Below are 16,171 nucleotides of genomic sequence, written 5' to 3' on the forward strand. Positions count from 1 at the left end.
GGTAGGAGGGGACATAGAGATAGAACTGGGGTTGACAAGGCACCTCTGGCAGCAGCTGTTCAGGGCTGAAACTATGGAAGGGGCGGACATAAGCAAGACTGGTGTGGACCAGTCCCAGGGACTGGCTGGGGACCTGCTGGTGGCTGAGCTTATTCTGGGTTGGCTACACAGGCCCCTTCTTCATAGGTGTGAGGGGAGAAACAAGAAACCTCCTTCTGTTCTTCATAGTTCCTAGATGGTTCTTAATAATATGTCATACACATGCAAAGTTCAGAGAAGCCGTGCCCTTGAGTTCAGTCTTAAATACCATCTTCAAATAAAAGAGAAAGAAGGAGGAGGCCAGGATATGGTTTGGTGGGAAAGCACTTGCTAGCATGCTGCAGACCCTGGGCTCCATCCCATCCCCTGGAGGGCACACAGTGGGGCAATGCTGCTGGGTGATCAGGAAAGCCCAGCCAACAGGAAAGTGGCTTGTGCAGTCCTCCCTGTGTTCCTGGTGTGGAGATGACCACCTTTTCATGCATTGGTCTTCTTTACAGGTGTAAAGTCCCCTTATCAAAGGGTGGCTACTCTTGCTGTGTCTGGGTTTCTCAAAATAGACTTTTTGCCAAAGGGGCGTCTTTTGGAGTGGCCTGTTCTGGTCTCTACAGTCCTAGCTGGGGGTAGCCTGCTCTGGCTCCACAGTGCCTAAGCATGGAGTGACCATGCTTTCCTTGAGGGTCTGAATTCCATCTCTGGGATGAAGCTGGGGTACCTGGGATACTTTACAGCTGAATGGAGAGGATGATAGTCACCACCTAGTGGCAAGCATTGTCAGACCAGGGAAAGACTGCAAAGTACTGCACACCTGGTAGATAGCTATGCTCTACAGAAGAGGAAAGAGGAGGAGGAGAGGAAGGAGAAGAGGAAGAGAACAGAGAAGAGAGCCAAGAAGGAAGAAGGGGGGATATTGCCAGACACCCCAAGCACTTTCCACTAGGTTAGTGTTTATTAACTCCCACTGTGTTGGATAGCTTTAGTGTCAACTTGACACACCTGGGTTGAGGGAGCCTCAATTGGGAAATTGCCTCTATTGGACTGGCCTGTGGCCATGTCTGAAGGGCATCTTCTTGATGAGTGATGTGGGAGGGCCCAGCCCACTGTGGGTGGTGCCACCCCTGGGCAGGTGGGCCTGTGTTGCATAAGGAAGCAGGCTGAGCAGGGGCCAAGGGAGCAAGCCTGTAAGCAGCGTTCCTCCATGGTCTGTGCTCCAACTCCTGCCTCCAAGTTCCTGCCCTGAGTTCCTACCTTGGGCTCCCTGATGAACTGCGTGCGACCTGGGAGATGTAAGACAAATAAACCCTTTCCTCCCCAAGTTGGTACTGGTCAGAGTGTTTTGTCACAGCAATGAAGAATCAAACCAAGACACCCACCCTCAGCCACACACTCCCAACACACACACCATTCACACCATTTATTTGACCCGAAAGACCATGGATGATGGGCAGAGCCATCTGGCAAGGACCAAAAGACTTCTCCCAGGGAGGATGTGATCCCAAGGGCTGGCCAGGAAAAGCTAGAGCTAGAGGAGGTCCCCTGGCCTGGTGGACAGAACTGGGCCCTGTAACTAGATGGCCCTGGGCCTGGGTGCTATTAATGTATCCCTAAGAGGCTGAACCTATTTCCTCCACTGTAAAGGGTCTGAGGATTCCAAGTCTGCAGGCTTCTATGGGGAGCAGAGCAGGTGTCTGTGAAATAGTATTGATTTCTGTGATGGAAAGTGATCCTGAGGATGTTGTAGGGGAGGGTGAAATTCCTGCCTCTCCCCATCACAGAGGCCACGTAGACATACCCGTAACAAAGACAGTTCAACCTGGGGACAATGAGACAGATGTATTAACCAAAGTCTAAAGTGACATGAAAGTCTTCAGTCTCAGACCTGAAGGCCTAGGGTGAAACAGGATGAGCCATCCACTGCTATGACTGGGTTCAGTGGAGCTTGAACAACTGGGTAGAAATGTGACTGGATGCAAAGGCTCTGTACTCATGCTGACTGGCAGGGCTGTGAGGCTACCTCAGAGCAGCCTCAGAGCAGGGGGATGGGGTGGGAACCCTCTGGGGTGTGGGTCTTCCTGTGGCTGTTGTAGGTTTCCAACTGACTTTTGGGGAGAAAGAGGTATGGTTCCTATGACATGGGAAGGGAGACACAGGATGAGACTAGAGTCCCCAGCACACAGTATACTTGAAGAATACCATACTTGAAGAAGTGTTTTCTGAGTCCCCTGAACACTAAGCCCAGCTCTGAGTCTGCCCACTCCATGCACTAATAAACAACCTCATTAAATCTACCTTCACAACCCCAGGAGTCTGGGACTGTCGCCAGCACCATTTTCTTATGAGACTGGAGCACACCAAAGGCCTGTACCTTGCTGACAGTTCCTTGGCTAGCAAGTAGAAAAGGAAAGGTTCAAACTGAGCCAGCCCAAAAAAGTATTTGGGCCCCCATCTTCCTAGACTAGAGGTCTGCAAGTTCCCCTCTTCTGCCCTTACCTGGTGTCTTAAGTTATCTTCCTGTTACTGTGATTAAAATACTCTGACAAAATCAACTTAAGGGAGGAAGGGTTTGTTTGTGCTCATTGCATCCACAGCCAGAAGAAAGCAACAGATGCATGCATGCTTGCACTTAGCTCGCTTTCTCCATCTTTACACAGTCCAGAATTCCCCTGCTAGGGACTGGTACCACTCACAGTGGTCAGGTTTACCCACTTCAATGAATGTAATCAAGACAATCCCCACAGACTGGCCAGAGGCCCATCTGCCAGGTGATTCTAACATTTGTCAAGCCGACAATGAAAACTAACAATTACACCTGGAATTTAAAACAATTTTGCTTTTTTAAAAATAATTTTATTTTTATTTTACGTATGAGTGTTTTACCTGCAGGTATGTAAGTACACAGCATGCATGCAATGCCTGAGGAGGCCAGAAGAGGACATTGGATCTCCTGGAACTGGAGTTACAGGTGATTGTGAACTATCAAGGCTGAGAACTGCACCTAGGTCCTTTGCAAGAACCAACAGTGCTCTTAACCACTGAGCCACCACTCCAATCCGGACTATTTTTAATTTTTTAAAAAGATAGGAGCTTGCCGGGCGTGGTGGCGCACGCCTTTAATCCCAGCACTTGGGAGGCAGAGGCAGGCGGATCTCTGTGAATTCGAGGCCAGCCTGGTCTTCATAGTGAGTTCCAGGACAGCTGGGACTACAGGGAGACCCTGTTTCAAAAAAACAAAACAAAACAAAACAAAACAAAAAAAAGATAAGGTCTTGCTATGTAGTCCATTCTCCTGCCTAGGTCTCTTAAGTGCGGGCATTGCAGGAGTAAGCCGCCACCAGCCCAGCTCAGGTGGTTTTAACCCCACCCCTCCTGGAGTCAGCCTGCCAGGCAGCAAGCACTTCCTGCAGACGTTTGCAGGTAGATGCTACCACCTTGTGGCCATTTTCGGTCATTTCACCCGAGTCGTCTTCATTAAGGGTCGTCCCCACCCCACCCCACCCCCGCCAGGGTTCCAGAGTTCCCAGGGACGGACATACCAGTCATTCATTCTTTTAATACGTGTACCATCACTAATTCTAATCCAAGTCTCCCCACAAAACACTCCAACCGCCTCTCGCTGCATGCTGGCTCAACAGCTCCCTCAGAAAGTTCTGAGTTTTCGGAAACTTTAGTACTTGAGCTTTCTGCTCCCCTCCATATATATACGACATCTCCTTCCATCCCAAGCCTCCTTAAAGCTCAAGGTCCATGGTGTCAGTGAAGTCTTAGCAACACTCTAAACACCCATGTCCCTCACCTCCTGGCCATCTTGAGCCAACCCTGGTGGAGAGACACCAGTAATCCGGTGATTCCACTTAAATCCATGATACCAACCCAAGCCAGGCTTCCAGGGTTCCTTCAGCATCCCTATACACCTCGCCTCTCCTCTCTGTACACACCTTCCACCTCCACCTGTCTCAAGACCTAGGAGCATACCCCACCTCAAAACAGCCCTCCTGCCCCCTTCTTTACAGAAAAGACCCAAACCACCAATTAGGAGTGTTCACCCTGCTCAACAGCAATGCAGCCTCCACCTGTTCCTGTGTCCCCCTGCCCCCGCCAACACACACATATTTCTACTACCACAAGGAGGCACCTCTACCTTACTTTCTTGGGCTGGCCTCTTTTGGGAAGCAGACTCCTCTCCCAATGGCCTGCTTGGGAGCCTCCAGGACCCTCTGGCTCTTCCCTTTTTTACACTCCCTGTCACCCTGTCTTGTGCTAGCTTTCTATTCCTGGTCTCTCTCTGCTTCCTACCAAAGTGTAAGCACATGAGGTGGCTGGTCACGTTGCTTCCCGAGCCAGAAACAGAGAGAGATGAATTCTGCTGCTCAGCTCACTTTCTCCTTATTTATTCAGCCAGGGACCCCAGCCCATGGGACAGTACCAGCCATATTTACGGCAGGTCTTCCCACTTCAGTTACCCTAATCTATATGACCCCTCACAGACAGGCCCAGAGACTTGTCTCTTCAGTGATTCTAGATCCTGTCAAGTTGAAAATTGATATTAAGTAGCATAAAACTGAACATTTCCTGACATCACTCTTCTGATCACTATGGCTTGGACCAAATGCTTCCTTACCTGCTAGAGTCCTTTCTGTTGCTGGGATAAAATAGTCTGACAAAAAGCAGCTTGAGGAGAAAGGATGATTCTAGATTGCAACATGTTAACAATTTAGATTGTCTCTCACAGATGCATAGATATTGGACAGTCTATGGACTATGTAACCCAGGCTGGTCTCAAACTCATGATTCAAACTCACAGTCTTCCTGCCTCAGCCTCCTATGTCCTGGGATTATAGGTGAGCACCACCCTGTCTGACTCTGAATACTTCTCTAATTTTAGAATAGCTATGCTGTCTTTATTTTGGTCCTATTTCCACGATACACCTTCATAGGATCTTTTCATTTTATCATATGTCCTTATATGTAAGGCATGTTTCTTATAAGTGGCATATATTTTTTAATTAATTTTTTACATGTGTGTGTGTTGTACATGTGTGTATGAAGTATTCACATGAGTGTGGGCATGTGTGTGCACATACTTATGGAAGCCCAAGTTTGACACCAGGAGTCTTCCTCAGTTGCTCTCCACTTTATTCACTGAGGCAGGGTTCCTCATTTGAACCCAGAGCTCACCAATGTGGGCTGGCCTTACCAGCCAGCTTGCTCCTTGTCTCTGCCTTCTGAGCCCTGGAATGACAGGTGAGATGCTATACCTGTCAGGCATTTATGTGGGTTCTGGGGATCAAAACTCCTGCTTTAATGCTTCTTGGAAAGTACTTTATCCACTGAGCCATTTCCCCAGCCCACAAGTGGCTTATGCTTTTTAAAAACTGTGTCCTGGACTGGAGAGATGGTTCAGTGGTTAAGAGCACTGACTGGTCTTGCAGAGGACCTGGGTTCAATTCCCAGCACCTACATGATGGCTAACAACCGTTCATAATTCCAGTTCCAGGGGATTCGAAGCCTTCTTCTGACCTCCTCGGGCATTGCGTGACATGGGTACACTTACATACACGCAGGCAATATACTTACACACACACACACACACACACACACACACACAGTGTCTTCTCTTTACCTTTTGCGTGGAGTCTCTTGTCCAATTAGATGTGAAGTAATACCTTGCATACTATTTTTTCCCTATCAGGACAGCACCCCTATGTTCCTTTTCTTTCTTTTCAAAAACGTTCCTGTCTTTCAGGTTGATTAGTTTTAAAAATTATTTATTTCTTGACTTTACATGTTTAGTATTTGTCAGATACTATATTTACCCATACATCACCTATTGAACTCTAATACCAGTTAGCAATGTTCCCAGGCAACAAAGGCAGACTGAATCCACAAAGTTGTCCTCTGACCTCTGCACTGCAGCACGTACACACACACATACATACACACACACACACACACACACACACACACACACACACACACACACTTAAAGAAAATTTACTTTTTTTAAAAAAAAGAAGGATATTCTTGTTAGGTCTGGAACTCTAGGTTGGTGGTGATTGGGGGGAGCTTGTCAGGATGGTAATGTGTTACCATTGGCACCCAGTGGTGGTTTCTGCGAGCTAGCTCTGGCTTGCTTCTTCCTATGGCTTGCTTCTTCCTATGTCTGGCCTGAGGAGGATGAGCCTGAGTTGCCTAGCCCACCTCTCACCACCCTGGAGAAAAGCAACTCAAGGTACTCTGGGTTGAGGTAAACATATGGGACTCTGGACATCTGTCCAGGTCCAGGTGTTCCAGGAGGCCCTGAGAGCCTCTTTCATGCCAGGGTCCACACCAAGGCCTACCTGTGGCTGGAGCTGAGCATCTGTGCAGCTTGCCAAGCACCGGGGCTGCTAAGAGGAGTGGGGAACTAAGACCTGTCACTCCTTTTCTTGAGATCAGTGCTTCTCTTGCCCCCATGACCCAGAGACCCTGGAGCTTTGACTTTAGGCAAAGTTCTGAGGCCCAGCTTCCTTGACTCAGAGTGGGTGGTGGATTGGGAGCTCAGTGGTGATTGGGGAGTCCATCTCTCTCTTCTGCAGCCCCCTTGCCCCATCCTGTGTCCTCTGATTCTGTTATCCACTGCCCCCCTGTCAGCCACAGGGTTTCACAACTGTGCATCTGGGACTACAGTATTCCCTCCACCCCACCATGTCCCCAGCGGCCCAGAGACAGTCACTACTGTTCAAGGCAGGGAGGTCCCTTCTCTTCTTCCTTCACTTACCCTGTTCTTGGTATTCCATCTGTGGGCTTCAATTTTTATTCTGTGAGCTGCCAGCCCAGTCCAGCCTGGCTTACTCCCCACTCCTTAGCAACATGGCCACCTGCCTGCCAAATCAACAACTACCTCTTGGAGCTAGAGAGATGGCCCAGCAGTTAAAGGCACTTGGCTGCTTTTGCAGAAGACAGGGGTTCAATTCCCAGCACCCACGTGACAGCTAATAACTGTCTATAACTCCAGTTCCAGTGAATCCAATGCCCTCTTCTGGCCTCTGCAGGTATTGCACACAGATGGTGCACTTACATGCAGGCAAAATACTCCCAAACATAAATAAATAAATAAATAAATAAATAAATAAATAAATAAATACCTCTTGAATTTCAAGACCTCAGATCCTCATTCTGGGAAAATTCTGGAGTTCAACTGAATATGGCCACCTCAGACCTCAGATGCTCAGGTAGCAAAGGCAGACTGAACATGTGTGTGCTCACAAGCATGGAGACATTATATGCCCTGCCTCCCCACCACAACATGGGCACCCAGAGGACTCAAGGACTTCCCCTTTGTCTCAGTAACTTCCTATATCAGACCTTCAGAACTGCCTCTCATGTGTGCTCCCCAAATTGAGAGGGGATCCATCAGAGTCATAGGTCCTGAGAAGCCAAGGCTGACAGGGTCCACAGGCACCTCACACTCAGTTTAACAGACTGAGTTCCAGGAACACCCTGTGTTAACGTCTCCCTTAAATGTATGGTGGGCATCATGACCCTCCAAAATGGGGTCAAAAGACTCTCACTTCAAACTCAAGGGCCTGGAAGCAATACAGACTGAGAACTGCCAACCAGAACCAACTTGAAGAGCAAGATGTGAGGTCCATAGGGCCATGGCAAAACACGAAATAGGGCCACTATCAGTTATGAAAATTGGAACAAGTTCTCTCCCACCCACAGGTATATTTCCCTTTTCTCTGCCCCCAAGTCCCTTTAGTCAGTGTATCGTTTTTCTGATAGGTCCACACCAAGCAGTCTGTCAGCAGTCGCTGGGCTCACGAGCAGGGTATGGAGGCGGAGGCGTGGGCTCCTTTTGGCGGGCTGTTTGCAGACCAAGAAGTGAAGTGAATTCTCACTGAATCCTCTGGGTCCGCACCATCTTTGGAGGCCTCCTGCTACAAACAGGACCCTGAACTGACCCCCTGGCTGCTGGGTCTTAGTCATCACTTCAAGCCTTGGCTGGTGAGCAGGGGTGAGATTCAGACTCAGCCTGGGGCCCCAACTTACTGTGCAATTGTTGGGAAGCCCATTCCCCTCTCTGGGCCAGTTTTCCCTTCTGTAAAATGAGGCTGTTGAGCTAGATTATCCAAGGGCTGAGGACAAACAGGAAGTGACACCTTGCCCTGTGAGGATCTGGGCAGAGGATAGTCATTCATGTGATTAAAGGGACACCAAGGAAATGGCAGACCTGGATTTTTTTATTAGACTAGGAAATATAATTTATTTCATAAAAATTAATCTTCTTACAATAAGAATGCTAAAGGCTATTTACAGGTTGTTTACAGAATGAATGGGTGGGGTTGGAACCATCCCAGAACCTGGAGCCTGTAGACACAAGTCATGTCCACACCCAGGCAGCGCTCCAGCCCTTTGCTCCTTGCATCCTAGCTCCCAGCCACCTGCTCTCCGAGGGTAGGTGGTGGGGGTTGGCTCAGCTGCCTAGGAGCTGCGAGGTGTGGACCAGAGGACCCTGGAGGGTCCAGGGATGAGGAGAGTCCCCACACCCTCAGGAGGCATCAAGCCAGAGCTGAGAAGCCTGGGAGCCATCAAAGAGGGCAGGAGAGGCACATAGGAGATACACTGACTGACCCTGTGACTTGGGGACCGCAAGCAGGCATGCCCACCTCCAGTGGCACAAGCCTGAACACATCCACACGTAGGTGGGGGCAGGTGTGTGCATTCCAGGAGGGGCATCGTGATGTGCCCAAGACACACACACACACACACACACACACACACACACACACACACGAAAGAGAAACACCCTACAGGGCCCAGCAGCACCAAGCTGGCCAGGAATGAGAAGGGAAGTCCAGCTCACTGGAGGCAGGAAGAGGAACCCAACCCAGCAGCTCTGGTTGAGTGTAGGAATTGGCAGATGTTCCCTTGGCTATTGCTAGTGAACCAGCCAGTCTGAACCCTGCCCCAGGTTCCAGCTGCGTATGTGCTTCTTGGGCCAAACTCTTAGAAGTAAGATTGGAAACCAGGCCTCACTTACTAAGTGTTCCCACTCCAAGGCCTAGACAGACAGACTTTTGAGAAGGAGGAAGGGAAGGCATATAGACCATGGTCGACTTCTCTCTGCTAGGACTCCCTTCCAAAGGCCAGAAAGGTGTGTCAGAATCCAGGGGCCTTGGGGAGCAGCTAGGGAGCTCCCCAGGATTAAAAGGACACAAGCCCAGAGAAGGAAGTGATGTGCTTGAGGTCACACAGCAGAATTAAAACTCGGTTCTTGGTCTTCATACTCCCAGGGTGCAGTGGATATTTTAGAGCCTGATCAGAATGCCCAAGGTCACTGAAAGAGGCCCCTTCTGTACATGGGCTAACAGTGGCCAGTAAGGCCACACCCACAGGGGATGGGTGTCTTTGGTAGTGAGGGCTGCTCTCTGAGGCAGCATTCACTTAGGTGTTGGGGCAAAAGCCCTGGTCTCACCCATCTCTGTCTCTAGCCAGATCCACTTCAGGGGCCACAGCAGGGAAGTCAGGGTGCTGATGTCTGCTACATCTATGGTCCTAAACCTGCTTGCTCTCATGAGCCCCAACTTTCAAAGGCCAGGATGTGCCCAGGCTGATCTTGGTGGTAGCACAGGGGTCTGTCAGAGCAAGCCATGACTCTGGGGTCAGTACCCAGCAGTGGCCCTCAATGGGACCTCTGTGTCGTAGTGAGATTCTGGTCTCGGTCTCTGCCTGCAGGCTAAAAGGGACGGATTCATCCCTCCCCCCGGAGGTCCCATGAAACATCTAGAACAGGCTGGGGGCAGGTATAGGTACAACCACCTCCACATCTGACCCCAGCAACTATAGATTAAGGGGTGGGAAACTGGCTGGTGTAAGCCTGGAAGCAAACCCTGGGAGAGAACTGTCCTTAGAGGACCCTCCTCCATCTCTGTCTCGCTTGTGGGTCACACCCCTAGTCCAGGAACCATCAGAACAAGAGACCTGAACAGTCTCCCAGTTCCCAGCTGGTCTGGGCCTCTGGCTTCTCAGGAACTCAGAGGAGACCAAAGTAGAGCATCTGCTGAGGCTCAGGAGGGCGGGAAGCCCACTAGGCCTCAGCCCCAGCTTACAATGCCATGACTAAAACCTCATCTGAACGGCTCCCTGCACAGTTGGGGAAACCGAGGCCTGGTCAGAATTTAATACGCAGTTAATTCAAGAATATCAAAGTGTTCCCTGTTCAATCTCTCCCTGACCACACCCATGAATATACACACTTGTGTGCACACGAGCACACTCCTGGCTGAACTCACAAACACACCACTCTCACGCTCAAGAAAAAAGTTTTCTATTTTTTTTGTTGTTGTTTTTCTTTTTTTTTTCTTTTTCTTTCTTTCTTTTTTTTTTTTTTTTTTTTTTTTTTTTTTTTTTTTTTTTTTTTTCTTAAAAAGGACCTATCCAAATACCTGGATAATAAATCATTTGCGTTTCCTAAGAAACTGGTTTTTTCTTTTCCCTTGTGGTTTGTGTGTGTGCTCTTTCCACCTGAGCCTTGCTGGCATGCCAAACTCTTTCTTTTTTCCTTCTTTACCCTTTTGGGTGTTTTTGTGTTTTTGTTTTTGCTTGTGGACAGTAGAAAGCAGTTTGTCTGAATTGAACCCATCTCTTCAAAGAGGGAAGGGACTGGGGGAAGGGTCCTTAACTGAGGACCATGTGAACACGGAACTGAAACCTGTGGGCCCCAAAAGTTGCAGGGCTGAGGGTAGTGTGTATAAGGGGGAAGGCCTCCTGGCCCCAAGCTGCCCCCAGAGGCCTCAGTCCACCCCAGTGTGAGCCAGGGAGATGGCGGTGGCAGAGAGGTGCCTGGCCTCAGCAACAGAGCACAGAGGTTTGTTTTCTAAGGCTGGTGGTGGTCTTAGGGTTACAACAGGGAGGAGGAGGGAAGGGGCCATTCCAGCTGTGAGCCAAGGACAGCAGAGGCTGGACATCCCCATGGGGAGGTAGCCAGGCCTTCTTGCACTGTCTCTACTGGTCCCCGCTGGCCTGTGGTCACAGGCACTTAGCAGTCGCCGTCAGTGGCCATGGCCACCAGCATCTCACTCTTGCCCATCTCCTCTAAGGCACTGGCCAGGCTGTTGAGGTCCCCATCGTCCTGCTGCCGAGCTTCCCAGAGATCCAGGATCACACCTGTGGGACTGGCTTTGGTGGCAAAGTAGTTCAGGTACCTGTTGAAGGAAAGGAGACATGCTGGCTTCCTTCCTGGGAATTGGGATGCTCCAGGCGGTGGAAGACTGTAGACTTGAGTCCCACAGCCTTGATTTTCCCAGCTCCCATGAATGCAGGCTGGGCAGCCCTGGGTAAGTCAGTGCAAGCCTATCTCATCTCCAAACTAGGAACAATGTCAGTCATCTCCCCTGCTACAGTTTGGAAATGCAGTGTCCCCCAAAAGGCTCAGGAGCAGAAAGCTGGTCCCTGGTACAAGCAGTGCTCGAAGGCAGGGCTTCAGGGACCTGATTGGATCATAAGGTTTCTGCCTCCATCAATGGTTTAACCCACTGAGGGATTAAAAATCTGGATAAAGGGTGGGGAGATGGCTTAGTGGTTAAAAGTGCTTGACATGCAAGCAGGAGGACCTGAGTTCAAATCTCTAGAGCCCACATAAAAGTTAGGCACAAATGTCTATAATCTCAGCACAGGTCGGAGGTAGGAGGTGGAGAGAGAAGAATCCCTGGAAGCTTGCAGATCAGCTAGCCTGGGGTACACAGCAGATCCCAGAGACCCTGCCTCAAACATGGTGGAAGGCAAGGACTGACCTCTGGCCAGCTGTGCCCCCGCATATGTGCTGAATTCATGCACACAAATGTGTATGCACACATACACATACATCCTAAACATACACATCCTAAATATACACATATACTTCCAAAACACCCATATATACCCTAAACACATATACACACATCCTAAACACATATACACACATATAATCCTAAACACACACACATAATCCTAAATACACATACATAATCCTAAACACACACACATAATCCTAAATACACATACATAATCCTAAACACACACATAATTCTAAACATACACATCTAATCCTAAACACACACATATAATCCTAAACACACACACACATAATCCTAAACATGCATACACATAATCCTAAACACACACACACGTAATCCTAAACACACACACACGTAATCCTAAACACACACATACAATCCTAAACCACACATATAATCCTAAACACACACACACATAATCCTAAACATGCATACACATAATCCTAAACACACACACACATAATCTTAAACACACACACATAATCCTAAACACACACACATCTAATCCTAAACACACACAAGCAAAATCTGAGTTGACTGTTGGGAGGTGGTAGAGCTGTGGAAGGTAGGCCTTGGGGGTGGAGACAAGTAACTGGGGGCCCATTTTACCCTGGCCCTTCCTATCTTCTCTCTGCGCCTTGGACGCCATGAAATGCCCAGCTTTGCTCCACAAACAGCCTCTTGACATGACACTCAGCCGTGGCAACACTGCCAATGAGATCCAAGCTCACATAAAGTGAAGTTCTCATACACTCTCATCTTGTTCATGATCATCATCTCTTCACCGTCATTGAAAGATGCTGGCACCCAGAGGGACTGTCAGGCCAGCTGGTCATGCTCTCCTGACCCTCTCAATTCCAGCCTAATCCTGGCCCACAAAAGACACCAGCCATCTTTCTAAGTCCCTCCCATTTCCAATAGGATGTCTTTAAAAATTACTTTTATGTATGTGTGTGCACATGTGTGTGGAGGTCAGAGGACAACCTCATATGTTACCCTTCAGAACACCGTCCACCTCCTTTGAGACAGGGTCTCACTGGCTTGGAACTCACCAATTAGGCTAGGCTGGCTGGTTGGTCAGCGAGCCCCAGGGATCCTCCTGTCTCTGCTTCCCTTGCTCTGGGATTGCAAGTGCATGCTACCATGCTTGGAATTTTTATGTGGGATCTGGGGACTGAACTCAGGTCCTCATGCTTAAGAGGCAAGCACTTTACTGAATGAGCCATCTTCCCAGCCCATCCAGCAAGATGTCTTATTCACTGTATCTGCTCAAGGTTGGTAGATGAAAAAATTCTCAGTAAGCGACCACTTATTGTTATCATGGTCTGCTTTCTACATCTTAGAAGAAAAGCAAGATTTTGAGAGTGGGGGTGACTTAAATAAAGCCCATGGCTCACAGCCCAGTGCTCTGGGAGTGACACTCAGCAAAGGAACAGGGGTCTCAGACTCAGCACATCAAACCCAGCTGTGGCTCTGCCACAAATGGTGGCACATGGGAAGCCGAGACATGGGCTGGCCCTGGACTGCCTGCATATCCACTCCACTGCCCTGCCAGACCACAGGACAAAGGCAGTGGGGGTGGTTGTGGCTTGGGACACTCACCGGTCCATAGACAACTTCTGTGCCAACAACCGCCAGTCGTTGCCCCGCGAGTTGGGGGCATCGAGACTATTGCAGATCTTCTGACGGATGGACAGTGGGATCTTAAAGGCGTAGGGTCCCAGCTGGGTGGTGACAGCATTGCCAGGAGCTGAACAGAGTGCGTCCAGGGAGCCAGCAGGCGTCTGGGAGGGTAGGGACAAGAGTGAGATGGCCAAAATGCCAGGCAGGTGCCCTTGCATCCTCCCTGCCTGGAGAGCTGGTGGAGGATCAAGCCTCCCCTGCCCTCTGGGTGCTCTCTGGACATTCACTTCTGGAGGGTAGGGCTGCTTGGTGCTCCAGCCTCAGGTGTGCTCCTGTTCAGAATCAACTCTGGGCAAATGCTGACACAGGCTGAGGGTGAGGAAGGCCCAGGAGCCTCAGGCATGCCCAGTCCATGCTGACCTGCTTTTATATAGGTGGAAATAGAGTCTAGACAGGGTAGGTTGCCCATGGTCAGAACTAGCTCCAGACTGTATTCAGTGCTTTCTCCTACGCTGGGTTAAGGGGCATGTGGAGGACGGGGGTGTCTTAGCTTTACATAAACCTCAGTTTGTATTAAGTGATTGGTAGTCACAGCTGGGTTCTTGCATTGATCTAGTTAAAAGCCAGCCTTGCCTAGTATATAGCCATGTGTAGATAAGACCTGTCCTCCCTAAGCCCTTTATTATTTTTTTTCTGAGACAGGGTCTCATGTAGCCCAGGCTAGCCTCAAACTCAGTAGCTGAGGATGACCTTGAACTTCTGATCCTCCTGCCTGAGGCTGGGATTAAAGGCACACACCATGCCTTGTTTATTCAATAGTGGGGACAGCCCCAGCCCTTAAGACCTTCTCTTTCATCTTCCACATGGGGACCACCATAACCCTTTCTTTGGTAGGCATGATTATCTGGTGAAGTAATATATATCATATGACCAGTGCTCAGTACACATGTTACTTGCCTGAAGTGACCAGGTCCCTGCTGTGACCAGGGAGGTGAAGGAGAGGAATCTTTATGGAAGTGAAAGAGTGTACACACTATAGCTCCAGCCCCCTGGGGTGTCATCAACCCTCACCTCGGCCAGTGTGGTGTGCAGCTGGAAAATCTGGCCTTCCCCTTCCACCTGTCGCACGCAGACCTTGCAGGTGAATTCAGTAGAGGCCAAGCTGTGCCTCTCCAGGGTGAAAGTGCAGTGCAGGGCCTTCTGGCTGCCACTCCAGACGTGGTAGAAGGGGATCTCCTATGGGAGGGATGGTCAGGGCTGCAAGTAAGGCTGGGTGCTTGCCCTCAGTGGGTGGGGATCAGCCTTAGAGAGAACTGGGCCTTTGAGGGGCAATTCTAGTCTCTCCTCAGATATGCAGAGGTAGGAGAGCTGGCCAGCTAATGGCATGAGACCCTTGCTTCCAGAGGGGACTGAGAAAGGGGTTTGTGCAGGAGGGGCAGGCATGTGTGGGGGGTACATGTGTGCATGTGTGTACGGAATGGAGCACCCTGGGCCCAAATAGTGGCACATGCTGTAGGGTGGAACAGAGGGATATGACTGTCAGAGAGGAACATGGTCAGTCACCAAGCATGCATGTATAGAGGCAGTGAGGTCTCTGTGGGGTGATGCGCATGAGCATTTGTGTGTATGGATACACAGGAGCTGAAGAGCATATGGCTGTCAGTGGTACAGTATTGGGATGGATCTGAAGATGGCTGGGAGCATGGAGGATGGTAGAGGGAGGGAGACAAGGATGGGAGACCTGGGGAGCAGTGCTTCACTGCAGAGGATGAAGCACTGGGTTCCCTCCCTGCCCTTCCCTAGACCCAGTGCTCACCTGGTACTTGGCCAGCAGCTTGCTCCTCCAGTGGGAGTGGGGGATGTCATGGAGGGAAAGGCGCAGGTTGTGGTAACTGTCCTTGAAGAGCAAGGGCTTGGGCTCCTCCACCATGTAGCCACCTAGAGTTCGCTCCAGCTCTAGCACCTCCTGTGGGTGGGGCAGAGGGAGGGGCCTATCATTCTTGGCCCATAGGTCCTCTCTGCTGCAAGCTGGAGGACTGAGGGTTAGACCCATCTGAGCACAGAGCACAGGATCCACCCAAGGAGAAGGTGTTTTAAGTGAATGGATGGGTGAATAGAGGAGTGGATAAAAAAGAAAAACAGGCAGATAGTTAGGTGGATTTATAGATGACTGGATAGATAGACCAATGGGTGAGATGAGTGAACAGACAGATGAATAGGTAACTGGGTGGATGGATGATGAGTGGATGGTGAGCACATGAATGGATTTACAGATGACTGGCTGGACAGATGGACTGATGGCATAGATGAGTGGATGGATAGATGAATCAATATATTGGATGGATGGCTGGATGGATAAATGGCTGGACAGACAGAAGGGCAGATAACACACATAGATAACATATGGCTAGATAATACGAAAAGAAGGCTATTTGGAAGGGGAATTAAGTGAATGTATGATAGCTGGATGTACAAGTGGATTTTGACTGAGTATATGGATAAGTGAACAAAAGGATGGATGGATGGATGGATGGATGGACGGAAAGATGGGTGGATGGATAGATGAATGGATAATTGAATGGACTGTGGATTAGGTGGTGTGCTGGACAGCTTTATTGTCAACTTGACACAGCTGGGTTGAGGGAGCCTCAATTGGGGAACTGCCTCTATTGGACTGGCCTGTGGCCATGTCT

The 16,171-nt window shown here is 49.6% G+C and overlaps 1 protein-coding gene across 2 annotated transcripts in view; it reads right to left on the bottom strand.

Moving 5' to 3' along the window:
* Positions 1-10,407: 10,407 nt before the first annotated feature.
* The window catches only part of Unc5b (unc-5 netrin receptor B), a 73,310-nt gene continuing 67,546 nt past the window's right edge, over positions 10,408-16,171 (bottom strand). For both annotated transcript variants that reach the window (XM_008836650.2, XM_008836651.3), the window contains 4 exons: positions 15,295-15,444; positions 14,550-14,714; positions 13,458-13,639; positions 10,408-11,225 (listed from right to left, as the gene is read on the bottom strand). In XM_008836650.2, the coding sequence (XP_008834872.1) occupies positions 11,060-11,225; positions 13,458-13,639; positions 14,550-14,714; positions 15,295-15,444 (663 nt within the window). In that variant the 3' untranslated portion in view covers positions 10,408-11,059. The remainder of the gene's footprint in view (positions 11,226-13,457; positions 13,640-14,549; positions 14,715-15,294; positions 15,445-16,171) is intronic.

This window comes from Nannospalax galili, unplaced genomic scaffold, assembly GCF_000622305.1.
Source record: "Nannospalax galili isolate Female #2095 unplaced genomic scaffold, S.galili_v1.0 scaffold1437, whole genome shotgun sequence".
Classification (NCBI taxonomy): Eukaryota; Metazoa; Chordata; class Mammalia; order Rodentia; family Spalacidae; genus Nannospalax; species Nannospalax galili.